Consider the following 15,532-nt stretch of genomic DNA (forward strand, 5'->3'; position numbering starts at 1 on the left):
TGCATTGAACTTTATCTGCCGCTTGTCTGCCCAACCCACCATGTCTCCGTCCTTCTGAAGTTCAAGACCATCCCCATCACAATCAATGTTTCCAATCTTTGTAACATCGGCAGATGCCCTGTACATCACGAAAGCTCACTGGCAGGGGAATATCTGATTAGAAACATTACACACAGTGCCTCATTGTCCCTCATTGTGGAGTCAGTGAGTAGTGCTCATGGGGTCACTCCATAGCACAGCCCAGAATCTAGGCCAACAATCTGAATGCAGTGCTGAGTGAGTGCTGCAATATCTAGAGGGATAGGGCAGGGCAGCTCTGAGGGAGCATTGCATTATTCAAGAGGCAGCACTGCTCTCTCCTTCCTGTCACTCGGCCAATTTCTTCTCCAAATGCCGACTGTCCCATTCATTCCAAGAGCCGGAATTTTGCTGACAAGTCTGTTACGTGGCACTGCATCAGATGCCTTTTGAAAATCCATATACATCAACAGCATTTCCCCCAGCAACTCTGTTTCTTCCTCATGTGAACCACGCCCTCTGGATGTTAGCCCATCCTAAAAAGGTCCGGCAGCCGCACTGTGACATCCATGATCCTGGCACCAGGGAGCCAATATGTCACCTGGGAGTCACAGCTCCAGTCATAGAAACACTTGCCCGCTCCCCTAGCTACGGAATCCTCTATCTCTCCCACTCTTCCTCCTCCTCCCCCACGCAGCTGAGATACAAGCTCAGCTCTGGCCTCTGAGGAACCGTCTTAGTTAAGCTGAGTGGGGGGGGGCAGTTTTCTGTAAATTCTGTGTTATGAAATTCTCATCAGAAATGATTGATCTCCCTCTCAGGAGGGTCAGATGCAGCGACATGGTGGATCAGCAGGTAATAAATCGGCAATGCATAGTGAGGTCATTGGTAGGTACCAAAATTACCGATAAGAACCAAGGAACCAGAGGATTAAATCATTTCAAACATCAGTTCTGCTCAGTAACACATCTTCACACAGGCTTGCTAACTTACTCCAGAATAACACTAAAATACACTGTTAGCATCGACAACCCGCCCCCATATCCCCTCACAGAACCTGTCAAATCATCCAGTCTGCACACGTAAGCTTCTGCTTAACACTCCCATTCAGTCCCTACTCACCCCCACCCTCCCCGCAGAGACCCCCAGCCATTCTACCCCTCACAGCCCCCACTCTCCCCGCACAGCTCCCCCCCCCACAGCCATTCTACCCCTCACAGCCCCCACTCTCCCCGCACAGCTCCCCCCCCCACAGCCATTCTACCCCTCACAGCCCCCCCTCTCCCTGCACAGTTCCCCCCAGCCATTCTACACTCAACTTCCCCCCACAAGTAAAAATCCTGCATTCTAATGAGCTGTAGTAGCTTTAGCTACCACACAGGCTCATCAAGTTGATAGCTGGGATGAAAGGATTAAACCATGGCTTGTATTCACAAGTTTAGAAGACTAAGGGTTGATCGAATTGAGACACTGATGAGAAACTATTTCCTCTGGGGTGGGTGATTCCGGAACAAGGTAGCTGAATGTTAAAAGTGGAGCTGCTCTAAGGTGCTGACAGGAAGCTCTTCCTCACACAAAGCCACATGGAACTCTGCAACCCTCGCTCCCAGAAAGGCGGTGAATCCCCGGGGCAGCAGGACAGTCAATCACATTTCCAAGGCTGAGGTGGATAGACCTTTGTTCATTGAGGTTATCTAGGAATATGTAGAGAGGGTGGGTAAGTGGAGTTGAGGTACAGTTCAGTCATGATCTAACTGAATGGTCTCCTCCTGCCCCTGTGCCCAAGTCTTACAAACACTGCAGCCTGGTGACACTGGGCTTTCAAAACAGGTCAGATCCACCTGTCCCTGGGTGGAGATCTGCTCACCTCCCTTTTCTCCAACTGTAATAAGAACATATCAATTATTAGCAGGAGTAGGCCACTCAGGCCCTCCAGCCTGGTCCCCCATTCATGATGGTCATCGTTGGTCTGGTTGTGGTCATTCCCGCACCCACCTCAAAGCCCTCGACTCCCTTATCAAAGACCTGAGATTGTAAAACCCAGAGCTTGGTGTCATTTAAAATACTACTTCACAAGCTTCTCCTATCTGCCACCTTGGTGCTATGCTGTGCGAGAAGGTCCTGCCCAGAGTTATATTCAGTGCTCCAGCAGCGAACTGTAGAGGTCACACAGAGGCATCATCCACTCTAACCACCATCTCAAAAAAGGGGCATTTTGCTTTATTCAGGGTATCAGAGGTAAATTAAGCATTTACTGCCCATGTCTAAAAGATAAGCTGCTTGCTTAAGTACAACTGAGTGGCTTGCTAAGCCATTTCAGAGTCAACCACATTGCTGTGGCTCTGGAGTCACATGTAGGCCAGACTGGGTAAGGATGGCAGATTTCCTTCCCTAAAGGACATTAATGAACCAGATGGGCTTTTATGACAAATCGGAGATAGTTGTCATGGACACCATTATGGAGATTGGTCTTATATCCCACATTCAAATTCTCCAGCTACTTAGTAGAAGGGACTAGGATCTGAGGGCACAGTCTCAGAATAAAGTGACGACCCTTTAGAACTGAGGTGAACAGGAATTTCTTCAGCCAGAGGGTGGTGACTCTGTGGAACTCTGTTTGCCACAGAAGGCCATGGAGGCTAGGTCATTGAGTGTATTTAAGACAGAGATAGATAGGTTCTTGATTAATAAGGGGATCAAAGGTTATGGGGAAAAACAGGAGAATGGGGTGGACAAACACATCAGCCATGATTGAATGGTGGAGCCGACTTGATGGGCCGAATGGCCTAACTCAGCTCCTACAACTTGAGATTTCAACTGAGCTCACCTACCCTCCCCCCGCCATCCCACTTACCGCTGGAGATGGTAGATCTTGTGTGTGTATTGTCCCTTCTCGCCATCTTTCTCATATGGTTCATTCTTTAACACTTCAACACCTTCTCCGCCTCCAGTCTCATTCTTACTTGCCTCTGCCACAGAGTACAATTGTGCCACTTGGTACTGTAAGGGGGGGGGGGGGGGGGAGAGAAAGGAGGAAAAGTAAGAGTTTAGTGACTTTCTGCAATCCCTACTTTGACTTCACCTTCCTGAGCTCATCACTGCGTCCCAGAAACATCCACAGCTCAACTAAATTCACAAGACATTCTGCATCAGGCAAGGAAAAATCTAATTCTATATTGTGTTTTTTTGCTTTCTCAGGGGGTCTCAACTATCACTGTTATAATGTCAGCAGCCAATTTGCCACAACGAGCTCCCCATAAACAGCAGATTTGATTTATTATCACATATATTATCATACAGTGAAAAGTATTGTTTCTTGCATGCTAGACAAAGCATACCGTTCATAGAGACGGAAATGAGAGTATGCAGACTGTAGTGTTAATCATAATTGGGTACAGAGAAAGATCAACAATGCAAGAAAAGTCCATTCAAAAGTCTGACAGCAGCAGGGAAGATGCTGCTCTTAAGTCGGCTGGTATGGGCCTCAGACTTATGTACCATTTTCCCGATGGAAGAAGGTGGAAGACAGAATGTCCGGGATGCGCGAGGCCCTTAATTTTCCTGGCTGCTTTCTGAACTCTTGACCCTTTCTACTTCATCCCCATTGATGCAGACAGGGACACGTTCTCCTTCACGCTTTCTAAAGTCGATGACAATTTCCTTTGTTTTGTTGACTTTGAGGGTGGGATTATTATTGCTGCACCAGTTCACCAGATTCACTATTTCATTCCTGTACTCTATCGTTGTTTGAGATCTGACCCACTACGGTGGTGTCGTCAGCAAACTTGAAAATTGAATTGGAGGGGAATTTGGCCAGTCATAGGTGTATAAGGAATATAGTGGAGGCTGAGAACACAGCCTTGTGGGGCACCAGTGTTGAGGATGATCGTGGAGGAGAATGACCAGAGAACCAGTCTGGGATTTCATTTGAGAGATAAGTTTTGGCCAGAACACTGAAGAAATCTCCCCTATACTTGGAGTAACACCACAGAATTTTTTTAAAAACATCCAGCTGACAGGGAAGACATTAAGCTAAATTAACTCATTAACATTTAATTAGTTTAACATCTGATCCCAAAGACGGCATTTCTGACAGTGCAGTGCTCCCTCAGTACTGTTGCTGTGGAGGTGCCAGTGTTGAGATAGGCACAGTAAGAGGTCTCACAACACCAGGTTAAAGTCCAACAAGTTTATTTGGAATCACAAGCTTTCAGAGTGCTGCCCGACTCACCTGATGAAGGAGCAGCGCTCCGAAAGCTCATGATTCCAAATAAACCTGTTGGACTTTAACCTGGCATTGAGATTGGCACTGGGAATGCCAGCCTGAATTATGTGCCCACTCTCTGGGTTGGAGCTTTTGATTGAGAGAGACCCTCAAATAACAGCTGACATTAGTTAGCCAGCAGGAGCTGCTCATAACCTGCAGTAAGTCACCATTGTACAACCAGCTGGGACAGAAACACAGTTAATATATCCCCTCACCTGCTCCAATGCATCAGCAAGTCCAGTTGCTGGGAAAGCGATTATACTTGGCCTGTACACAAGTGAGAATGTGTTTTTGATGGGGAAGTGAGGTTTAATGCCTGGCTGGAATTCGCGTTCTCACGCAGACTTATGTACAATAGTGCTCATCGAGTACTTGTCTTCAAATCCGTTTTTCTGATTAGTGCAGCTCCAGTTGCAAGCCTGGCTTTACCTTCTAATAACATTAACCTGATCCCTAAACCCCTGTGACTTACTGCAGCTCAGTTTCTAAATAGAACCATTGTTAGAGGCTGCAACTGATTGTATCATTTATATCTCGTTGCACAACAGACTGAATTTCACCCGCATTTCACAATCCCGTATGTGGTTAGTGCGCTGCCTGCCCAGTTCTACAGCTGCAGCAAGCTGGGCTATAGTCCCCAGTGGGAATCTGCACACTGCATTCCCTTCAAATCAAACAGGGAATCAGCAGACTTCTTCAGAAAGATTTTCAGGCACCCTGACAGATACATGAATAAGCAATGAACAGAGGAATATGGACCATGGAGAGACAGAAGATCTTTGGTTTAGAAAGGTGTCATGTGTCAGTGCAGCTTTGGTGGGCTGAAGAGCCTGTTCCTGTGCTGTACAGTTCTTTGTTGAGCCATAGAAACGTGACCCTGGAGCAGTAACAATGCTGAGCTTAGGGTTCAACCACAATGAGATAAAGTTCTCCCAACTCCACGTAGCCCCGTGCTGCACCTGTCCTGGGAGTGTTTGATGTGGGACAGTGTAGAGGGAGCTTTACTCTGTATCTAACCCCGTGCTGTACCTGCCCTGGGACTGTTTGATGGAGACAGTGTAGAGGGAGCTTTACTCTATTTAACTGGAGATGTATCTGATCCAGGGCAGGAATTAATATCATATATATGTACATACAATGCTGAAGTTCATTACCTTGAAAAGACTGAGGAATGATTAGGAAGGTCAGACAGTATCCAGCAGCAGATTGCTAGATGCAGCTCCTCTGTTTAAACAACAGGCAGCTGATCCCAAGCTGGGATTTGACGTGATCAGGGAGAGTCGGTGCAGATTGCGTAGAATATTTCTAACTCAGAGATCCCTAAAGCTATCAGAGCAGCAAGGTTATTATTGTCCTGTAGCTCTGAGTGCTGGTCTGTTTAATCGCAATGAGTGGGAAGGATCACACATACCATGGGACAGACATTAGGATGCAGCATCCAAGGACTAATGCTATCCTTGGAGTAAATCCAGCGCTCTGTAAACATGAATTGTCGGCCTGCCGTTGAAACATTCCCCTCAATCAGCCCCTTCCTGCTCTAACTGAAACCGCAATCTCCTTCTCAATCTACGCTGCTGGTATGATACCAGGCAGTACATTTACTGCCGACTACCTTTATTTCCCATTTGAGAAGACACATTTACAAATGCATTGATAAAAATTTCACTCTCACGGCCCAGGGGACACGAGGACAGCCTCAAGCGGGTTCTTGTGTTCATGTCACACTATCTGTAATCCCCATGACTTGCCTGGGCTTGCAAAATCTCACTAACTGTCCTGGCTGGAGACAATACACATCTCTTTAACCTGAGAAACAGCAGGAAAGGAACAGAGTATCTGCTTTGGGTGGTCAGTTTAGCATGAGTGCTTGTGAGGATTCATGGGGGAATGGAATTGCCACCCTCTTCAAAAAGCCCCATGGGAAGAGGAAGTGTTGGAATGGCAGATAGAGTTTAATTTAGACAAATGCGAGGTGTTGCATTTTGGTGGGTTGAACCAGGGCAGGACTTACTCAGTTAATGGTAGGGCATTGGGGAGAGTTACAGAATAAAGAGATCTAGGGGTACATGCTCATAGCTCCTTGAAAGTGGAGTCACAGGTAGACAGAGTGGGGAAGAAGGCATTCTGCACGCATGGTTTCATCGGTCAGAACATTGAATACAGAAGTTGAGACGTCTTGAAGTTGTACAAGACATTGGTAAAGCCGCACTTGGAATACTGTGCGCAATTCTGGTCACCTGATTATAGAAAGAATATTATTAAACCAGAAAGAGTTGAGAAGATAAACTAGGATGCTACTGGGACTTGATGGATTGAGTTATAAGGAGGCTGAATATACTGGGACCTTTTTCCTTTGGAATGTGGCAGGCTGAGGGCTGACCTTATAGAGGTCGATAACATCATGAGGGGCATAGACAAGATAGATAGTTAATATCTTTTCCCAAAGGTTGGGGAGTCTAAAACTAGACAGCATAGGTTTAAGGTGAGAGGGGAAACATACAAAACTGTCCAGGGGGGCAATTTTTTCACACAGAGGGGGTGAATGTCTGGAACAAGCTGCCAGAGGTGGTAGTAGAGGTGGGTACAATTTTATCTTTTAAAAAGCGTTTAGACAGTTACAAGGACAAGATGGGTATAGAGGGATATGGGCCAAATGCAGGCAATTGGGATTAGCTTAGGGGTTTAAAAAAAGGGCAACATGGACAAACTGGGCCAAAGGACCTGTTTCATGCTGTAAACCTCTATGGTTCAAAATACACCACAGACCAGGCAGCATTCTTGTCCAGGGGAAAAAATAAATTAATGTTTCGAGTTTAGGCCCCGCTGAGTACGCGCACGCTTTTGCTTTTGTTTGGGATTCTTTCAGGCCCTCTGCAAGTGGCACAGGATCTTAACATGTCACTTAAAAGACAGCACCCCCTCAGCACTGACCCTCCGACAGTGCGGCACTCCCTCAGCACTGACTCTCCGACAGCGCGGCACTCCTGCTGTATTGCCCATGACTGCTCTGTAACAGGCTGTACTCTGTACCTGGGTCTGTTTGCTCATTTTGACAAGGGCAGAAGACGACCTCTGCTTGATCAGTGCATAGCTGTCACCTCATGTAAATCAATCAGTGAGCCAATCACAATGCTTTCCGAAGCTAGAAAAACAGAAATCTCTCACACTCCCCCTCAGCCTTCACACCCAATCTCAGCAGCAGAGGGAGTTTGATCTGATAACTGAAGGAATGTCAGTGTCTCTCTCTGCTTCTAAGAGCTGGTTCTGAGCTGCTTGGGTTGTACACTCAGTGCTGTTAAAGAATTATATTCACACAACTGGACGCAAGGGTATTAAACCTGGGTGACATGACATACGGAGGAACTATTTCTTAAACAGCAACCAATCTAATAAAATTAAGGCAAATTACTGTGGATGCTGGAAACAAACAAAAATAGAATGCTGGAAAATTTCAGCAAGTCTGACAGCATCAGAGAATATAGCCAATGTTTCAGGTCTGGATGATCCTTTGTCAGTGACTCGAATCATTGGCTCTACCATTCTGTAATACTGTGTGCTAAAACAGACAATGCAAGACAGGGAAACATACAGGTTCCCTCTTCTCAACTCCAAGCAATAACCCAAACTGGGCGAGGCAGGGTGCAGTAAAGATGTGACACTGCCCTAGCATGACTTATCACAGACTGTCTACGCAAACAGTGACAAAAGCTCACACTCAGCCAGTGTTTCAAATGGAAAGTATATTCAAGGGTGGTAAAAAAAACTGGACCTTTCCCAAGTGCTACCTTTTCACTGGGTGCACTGCATTCTGCACCTACACCAGTGAGCAAGGTACAAAGCTAGGCCCGGCACCACAGCATACAGAGACTGACTGGGGCACTGCAGAATACAGGGAAATATAGACAGGCAGAGACTGCAAAGATTGGGTTTTGTTTGAGGTCTGTGGATCTTGGGGCACTTGGATAGAAATATTTGGAACGTTGGATCTGAGAGTGTGGAAGCATACCGTTCCCAAAAGAGGCCATATGTAAAAGATCAGATATCAGGGCAAGAGAATGAGCATGATGGCTTTCAGGCACAACAGGGGGAGCCAGAAAGATTCAGGGAGATGATTCCAGAGTTGGTGGGTAGTTCAAAACCAGGAAGGTGCCTTCAGTAATGACTGCACCTCAGTACATGGGCAGGGGATGTGGACCGTATGCCTGAATATAAACAGCAAGTGCGGACTGCGGACCTGTGAACTTGGACTGCATCGGTGCTCTGAAGAAGTCAACAGTTTTTGTCGGTAAATAATGTCTCAAAATTGACAACCTTGAGACTGGGTCTGCGCTGGATTTCAGATCTCACCGCTTTTCTGGACCAGATCAGCTGGATCAGGCGGGGTCAAGGGTCACACGAACACAAGGTAATACCTGGCAGTACCTAGCTGAACATGCTGTTAAATCATTTTACTCTTCTAAAAATAACCAAACTTCATGCATGGCAGCTTTAAAACACTATGTGAAGATGCCAGTGTTGGACTGGGTTGGACACAGTAAGAGGTCTCACAACATCAGGTTAAAGTCCAACAGGTTTATTTGGAATCACAAACCAAGAGCTTTTGGAGCACTGCTCCTTCATCAGGTAAGTGGGAGTTCTGTTCACAAACAGGGTATATAAAGACACAAACTCAATTTACAAAATAATGGTTGGAATATGAGTCTTTACAGGTAATCAAGTCTTAAAGATACAGAAAGATATGTACCTTTATGACTTGATTCCCTATAAAGATTTGCATTCCAACCATTATCTTGTAAATTGAGTTTGTGATCACAAGTCTTCACTCACCTGATGAAAGAGCTTGAGGCTCCGAAAGCTAGTGCTGCCAAATAAACCTGTTGGACTTTAACCTGACGTTGCGAGACTTCTTGCTGAGCTTCAAAACAATCAGTTTTTGGACAGCTGGATTTAGGTAGCAAGGCGGCACAGCGGGGTTAACACTGCTACCTCCCAGCACCAAGGACCCAGGTTCAAATCCCACCTTGGGCCACTGACTGTGCAGAGTCTGCACATTCTTCCAGTGTCTGTGTGAGCTTCCTACAGGCGTTCCGGTTTCCTCCCACAGTCTAAAAGATGCGTGTTGCCTATGCTAAATTCTCCCTCAGTTTATCCAAACAGTTGCTTGGTACACGTTTAGGCTTTATCATCTTTTTCCTGAGGTGGAAGAGAGAATGTCCTGGGTACGTGGGGTCCTTGATTATGCTGGTTCCTTTTCTGAGGCAGCAGGAAGTGTAGACAGAGTCAATGGATGGAGGCTGGTTTGCGTGATAGACTGGGCTTCATTCACGACCCTTTGTAGTTTCTTCTGGTCTTGGACAGAACAGGAGCCATACCAAGCTGTGATACATTCGGAAAGGATGCTTTTTTATAATGCATCTGTAAAAGTTGGAGAGACTCATAGCAGACATGCCAAATTTCCTTAGCCTCATGAGAAAGTAGAGTTGTTGGTGAGCTTTCTTAACTATTGTATCAGCATGGGGGGACCAGGACAGGTTGTTGGTGATCTGGGCACCTAAAAAGTTGAAGCTCCCGATCATTTCCACTTCATCCCATTTGATGTAGACAGGGGCATGTTCTCCTTTACGCCTCCTGAAGTCAATGACAATCTCCTGCGTTTTGTTGACATTGAGGGAGAGATTATTGTTGTTGCACCAGTTCACCAGATTCTCTCTCATTCCTGTACTCTGTCTCGTCATTGTTTGAGATCCGACCCACTACGAAGGTGTTGTCAGCAAATTTGAAAATCAAGTTGGAGGGGAATTTGGCCGCACAGTTATAGGTGTATAAGGAGTATAGTAGGGAGCTAAGAACACAGCCTTGGGGGGCACCGATGTTTAGGATGATCGTGGAGAAGGTGTTGTTGCCTATCCTTACTGATTGTGGTCTGTGGATTAGGAAGTTCAGGATCCAATCGCAGAGGAAGGTGCCAAGCCCTAGGCCAAGGAGTTTGGAGATGGTTTTTGTTGCTGTTGGAATATACTGTCCTAACTGTATGCAATAGCTCTGGTACCCCATCTGCATCCCGCTCAATATCCATTCTTCAATACCAACAGAAAGAGATCAACTGCTCTTTCAGCTCACTGGCCTTGTTTCTGGGATCTGGTGTAAATCAGTCAGTATGTTACAATGATTCCTGGCCTTTCATGACCATTTAACGATTATCAAACAAAACAAGACAAGATGCAGGATTGGAACTAGCTCCTCACATCGATAGAGCATCTCCAGGTTAACCAACTAGCAAAAAATTCACAGAGCAATTGGGCTAATTGAAGAGTCCTTTCAAAGAGCTGGAAGGGCCATGGTAGGTCGAATAGCCCTAGTCTGTGATCTAAGATTCTAGGATTCAGTTCCACACCTTCCCTCATCTGCCAGAGAAACACCCAGGATTTGAATAAAATCTGTGACATGAAGTTTCACTTTCATGTCTGTCACACACCTCCTTGACTGGCTGAAATATTTCATGAGGAACATCTGAATGATGTCAATAGTCTGGAATATTATTGTACAGGTGGGCAAGAGGGGTGTATTCTCCCATTGCAAAATGCCCCAAGAGTTGAAGGCTGTTCTATAAACTGGCATTTCACTTGGGCAATATGAGCTACAAACTGGGCAAAGCTGTAACTGGCTGCTATCAAAGTACAGCCTGTGATGTACTCACTTCTACAGTTTTATTGCACTGTGATGTTTTGACATATTATACAGTGGACTCTGTAATTACAGGCTCGTGACACACAGAGGAAAGATAATCAGAGCTCTAATCCTAAATATCACGCATGCAAACTCAGAAGGGATGGGCTTAATAGCATTATATAGCCCAGAAACTGTAGCGTGACTCGAGTTTGACAAAGGTAAAAGGTTACCAAGTGGAAAAATAACCCTGGATTAAATATACCATCGGGTTTTCACTTCACCAAGACACAACTCAAGATTCAAAGGCTCCCCAAGTAACACTTCTTTTTTGGAGGGAGTGAGTGAAATTAGAGAAGTTTGTCTGACAAAATTTCTGATCAAAGATCACAAACTTGATAGACTGACTCTGTTTCTCTCTCCATAGACACTGCCAAACCGGCTGAGTATTTCCAGCATTTTTTGTTTTTGTTTCAGACTTCAGCATCTACAGTATTGTGGGCACACGTTGGAGTAAAGCACGTGGAGCACATGATACCAGGACTAAGAGGTTATGAAGACAGGTTGCATAGACAAGGCTTGCCTTCATTTGAATATAGAAGATTAAAAGGCGATCTATTCAAAATATTTAAACTGACCTCAAGGATCTGACTGGATAAATTCACTAGGTTGATCCCAGAGTTGAGAGGTTGTTTTATGAGGAGAGACTGAGTAGACTGGGGCTATACTCACTGGAATTCAGAAGAATGAGGGGACATCTTATAGAAACATAAGATTATGAAGGGAATAGATAAGAAAGAAGCGAGAAAGTTGTTTCCACTGGCAGATGAGACTAGAACTAGGGGGCACGACTTCAAAATAAAGGGAAGCAGATTTAGGATGAGTTGAGGAGCAACTGCACACAAAGAGTTGTGATTCTGTGGAATTCTCGGCCCAGTGAAGCAGTTGAGGCTCCCTCATTGAATGTTTTTAAGGCAAGGATAGATAAATTTTTGAACAGTAAAGGAATTAAGGATTATGATGAGTGGGCGGGTGAGTGGAGCTGAGTCCACAAAAAGATCAGCCATGGGGTTTATTGTGGAGTCCAATAGGCATAGACAAAGGTCATAGGTAGAAGAGGGCACTCACAATGTTAAAATGGCGGCACGGGCTCATTGGGCCAAAGGGCCTGTTTCCTGTGCTGTTTTGTTCTTTGATCTTATTGAATGGCGGAGCAGGCTCGAGGGGCTGACTCCTACTCCTAGTCCTTATAAAGAGGAATTGTTTCCTCTGGTGAGGATGAAAGGAAATTCTGCAGATGCTGGAATCTGAAACTAGAACTGAAAATGCTGGAAAATCTCAACAGGTCTGGGAGCATCTGTAAGGAGAGAAAAGAGCTGACGTTGAGACCAGCTTTGACAAAGGGTCATCTGGACTCGAAACGTCAGCTCTTTTCTCCCCTTCCAGATGCTGCCAGACCTGCTGAGATTTTCCAGCATTTGCTCTCTTCTCCTCTGGTGTGGAGCTTCACCAAGCTCAGCTAATCAGGGGTGAAATCAGGAGGTACGTTCACACACAAACTCATTGTGGAGATGCTACCATAAGAGGTTGAAGACTGGAGACCCGTGGGCTTTTCAGAAATCTCAAGGAGTATGGAGCAAAGGGAAGCAACTGGAGTCGAGATACACATCAGTCTACTGATTGGATGCCAGGCACAAGAGGTTAAATGATTCCTTCTCGAACAGTGAAGAGGTGGTGATGTATCTCATCCAATCCCTCTTCCCCAGCTCCTCTTCACTGCTCCCTACAGGGCGGGAGAGGAAGTGTGGGGGGGTAGGAAAAGTTCCACCTGAGTTGGGAGTGAATCACTGTGCTGTTTATCACAGACTGGTTTGGCCGCTTTGGCAGAGTTCAGTGAGAGCGAATGGTGTGCAGGGCTACAGCAGAAACAAAGATAGGTGCTTCTACTTTTAATATGGTTAAACATTCACTGATATAACCAATTAACATCCATATGTCTAGGTAAAAGGGGACATATTTTAGGAGAAATTGAAACTGGCAATATAAACCAAATGATAAACACTAAAACGTTCACACACTTGTCTGAGCAAGGCAGCTGGAAGATAAGTTGAGCAGGCTGTGGGGAGGCATACAGAATCCAGGGGCTTTATACCAAGGAGCTGAGGGCACAAAAACCACACAAAACCTTCATAAAACACTGGTGAGATTTATCAAGACTGCTCAATCCTGGAAATGGAGTGTCTGGAGATGGCGCAGGGGAGACTTTCCAGAATGACACCAGGGCTGGGGGCTTCAGTTAACGTGGAGAGACCAGAGAAGGTGGGATCATTTTACCATAAGAGTAGAAATTGTTATGGGGACACTTAGAGGTTCAAAATCATGCGTGGTTTTGAAAAGATAGCGAGAAGCCGCCCTCAGAATCCTACACTGCACAGGAGGCCATCCAGCCCATCGAGTCTGCACCGACTTCTATCAGAATATCTTACCCTGACCCTGTTCCCATCCCCAACTCCATTCCTGTAGTCCCACACATTTACCATGGCTAATCCCCCTAACCTACCTACACTCAGCTCCTTGGTATAAAGCGCTGGATTCTGTATGCTTCCCCACAGCCTGATCAACTTATCTTCCAGTTGCCTCGTTCAGATATTGTGTGTGAACCCTTTAGTGTTTATCATTTAATTTATATTGCCAGTTTTAATCTTGACACACGAAGGGGCAATTTACCACGGCTGATCCACCTAACCTGCACATCTTTGGACTGTGGGAGGAAACCGGAGCACACGGAGGAAACCCACGCAGACACGGGGAAAACATGCATACTCCACCCAGACAGTGACCTGAGGCCGGAATTGAACCTGGGTCCCTGGCGCTGTGAGGCAGCCATGGTAACCACTGTGCTGCCCTTCTAGTGACAGGAAGTTCAGTGATTAGCACACACAGATTTAAGGTCATTGGTAAAAAGCAGAGAGAGTCACAGCCATCCAAAAGGGTTCTGTATAAAGAAACTGGGTTTCTGTTGAAAAGCAAAAATTTGCAGGGCTATGGGGAAAGAGCAGAGGAGTGGTACTAACTGGAGAGCTTGTCCATGGAGTGGAGCTCACATGACAGCCACAGTGGCTCCTCCTGCACCAGACTTCTCCAAAAATAAACTCATTAACCCTCATTCCAAATAAACACCTGAAGGTATCTGCAGGCAGCAGTGACAAGCAACTTGTGGTGAGAAATACATCTTAAATATACAATGATTGTGGAGAGGCAGATTACACAACAGTCATTAGCCTCATTAATTGTGAAAGTCTTACAAGGGCAGGTTATGGAACAGGTTGATTAGTAATGGGTTCACAATGGGAGTTCTTATATAGGCTGCATTCCTTCCACATAGAGATGGCACAGATTATGGGCTGTGTGCTGGGGTGACCCCATCAGCACTACCCACTGACAATGAGAGGGAATAAGACACTGTAACATTTCTAATCAGATATCCACATGCCAGCTTTTTAAAGTAATAATTTGATTAACATTAACCGTTAGGTCCCCCCAGCTGGGTTGTGCAAGTGTCTGGACATCTGGACTTTGTTAATCGATGGTTGGAAAAAAAATCCAGGGTGGCACAGTGGTTAGTGCTGCTCTCAGTGCCAGGGACTCAGGTTTGATTCCTGCTTGGGTCAATCTGTGTGGAGTTTGCACGTTCTCCCTGCGTCTGCATGGGTTTCTTCCTGGTGCTCCAGTTTCCTCCCACAGTCCAAAGCTGTGCGGGTTACGTGGATTGGCCATGCTAACTTGCCCCTTAGTGTCAGGGGGATTAGCTAGGGTAAATGCATGGGGTTGCAGGGAAAGGGCCTGGGTGGGATTATGGTCAAACTTGATGGGCCGAATGGCCATCGTCTGCGCTGTAGGGATTCTATGAGTCTAAGATGATCATCTTCACGCTGTCACAGCAATAATCAGCAACGCGAACAAGGGGGAACTTGGATTAAAAAGGAGAGCAGGAGAACAGGACAGGATATTATAATTGTTATTAGACCCCTGCCCCCACAGTGAGAGTGTGTGAGAGTTCCAGATTATAATACAAAAGGTCAAGGAAAACAGCGAACAAACCCAGCTTTGTGTTTCTGGCTACTGCGTTCAGCTGAACAACAATATACTAAATTGGTGATTCTAATTGTAATACACAAGGAATAGAATGGCAGCTCCCTGGGAAAGAATTAGAAAGTAGTAATCTCATCAGATAAACCCAGGATCGGATTAGTCCCTTTCATTCTCTCTGGGGTATTTGAGTTTTGTAATAGTCCACTCACTGATCTCCTACCTGCACTTACAGTTGAAATGATTTTTTTTGGCAATTTTTTTTATTTGCTTTCCATCAAAGCACTGGTCTCTATTTCAGGGTTGCTTAACAATTAAAAAAGCTTACATAAATAAGTTTGAGGTCTTTAGAATGAGTTGAGCTCAGTTGGAATGTCATACTGATTACTGGCTAGCCTCTGGCTGGAGGTTCACAGGACTCAGAGCTTGAAGTTAACAAGCTAGACTCTGTGCTGTACTGTACCAGGTATAGCTGCTGTATGAATCACCTCT

General features: G+C 45.6%; 1 protein-coding gene across 1 annotated transcript in view; it reads right to left on the bottom strand.

Moving 5' to 3' along the window:
- The window catches only part of pitpnaa (phosphatidylinositol transfer protein, alpha a), a 43,578-nt gene that overhangs the window by 25,082 nt on the left and 2,964 nt on the right, over nucleotides 1-15,532 (bottom strand). Inside the window, exon 3 of the mRNA XM_080211044.1 lies at nucleotides 2,873-3,018. Coding sequence (XP_080067170.1) covers nucleotides 2,873-3,018 — 146 coding nt within the window. The remainder of the gene's footprint in view (nucleotides 1-2,872; nucleotides 3,019-15,532) is intronic.

Source organism: Carcharhinus amblyrhynchos, chromosome 23, assembly GCF_965287045.1.
Source record: "Carcharhinus amblyrhynchos chromosome 23, sCarAmb.v2.hapA, whole genome shotgun sequence".
Taxonomy (NCBI): Eukaryota; Metazoa; Chordata; class Chondrichthyes; order Carcharhiniformes; family Carcharhinidae; genus Carcharhinus; species Carcharhinus amblyrhynchos.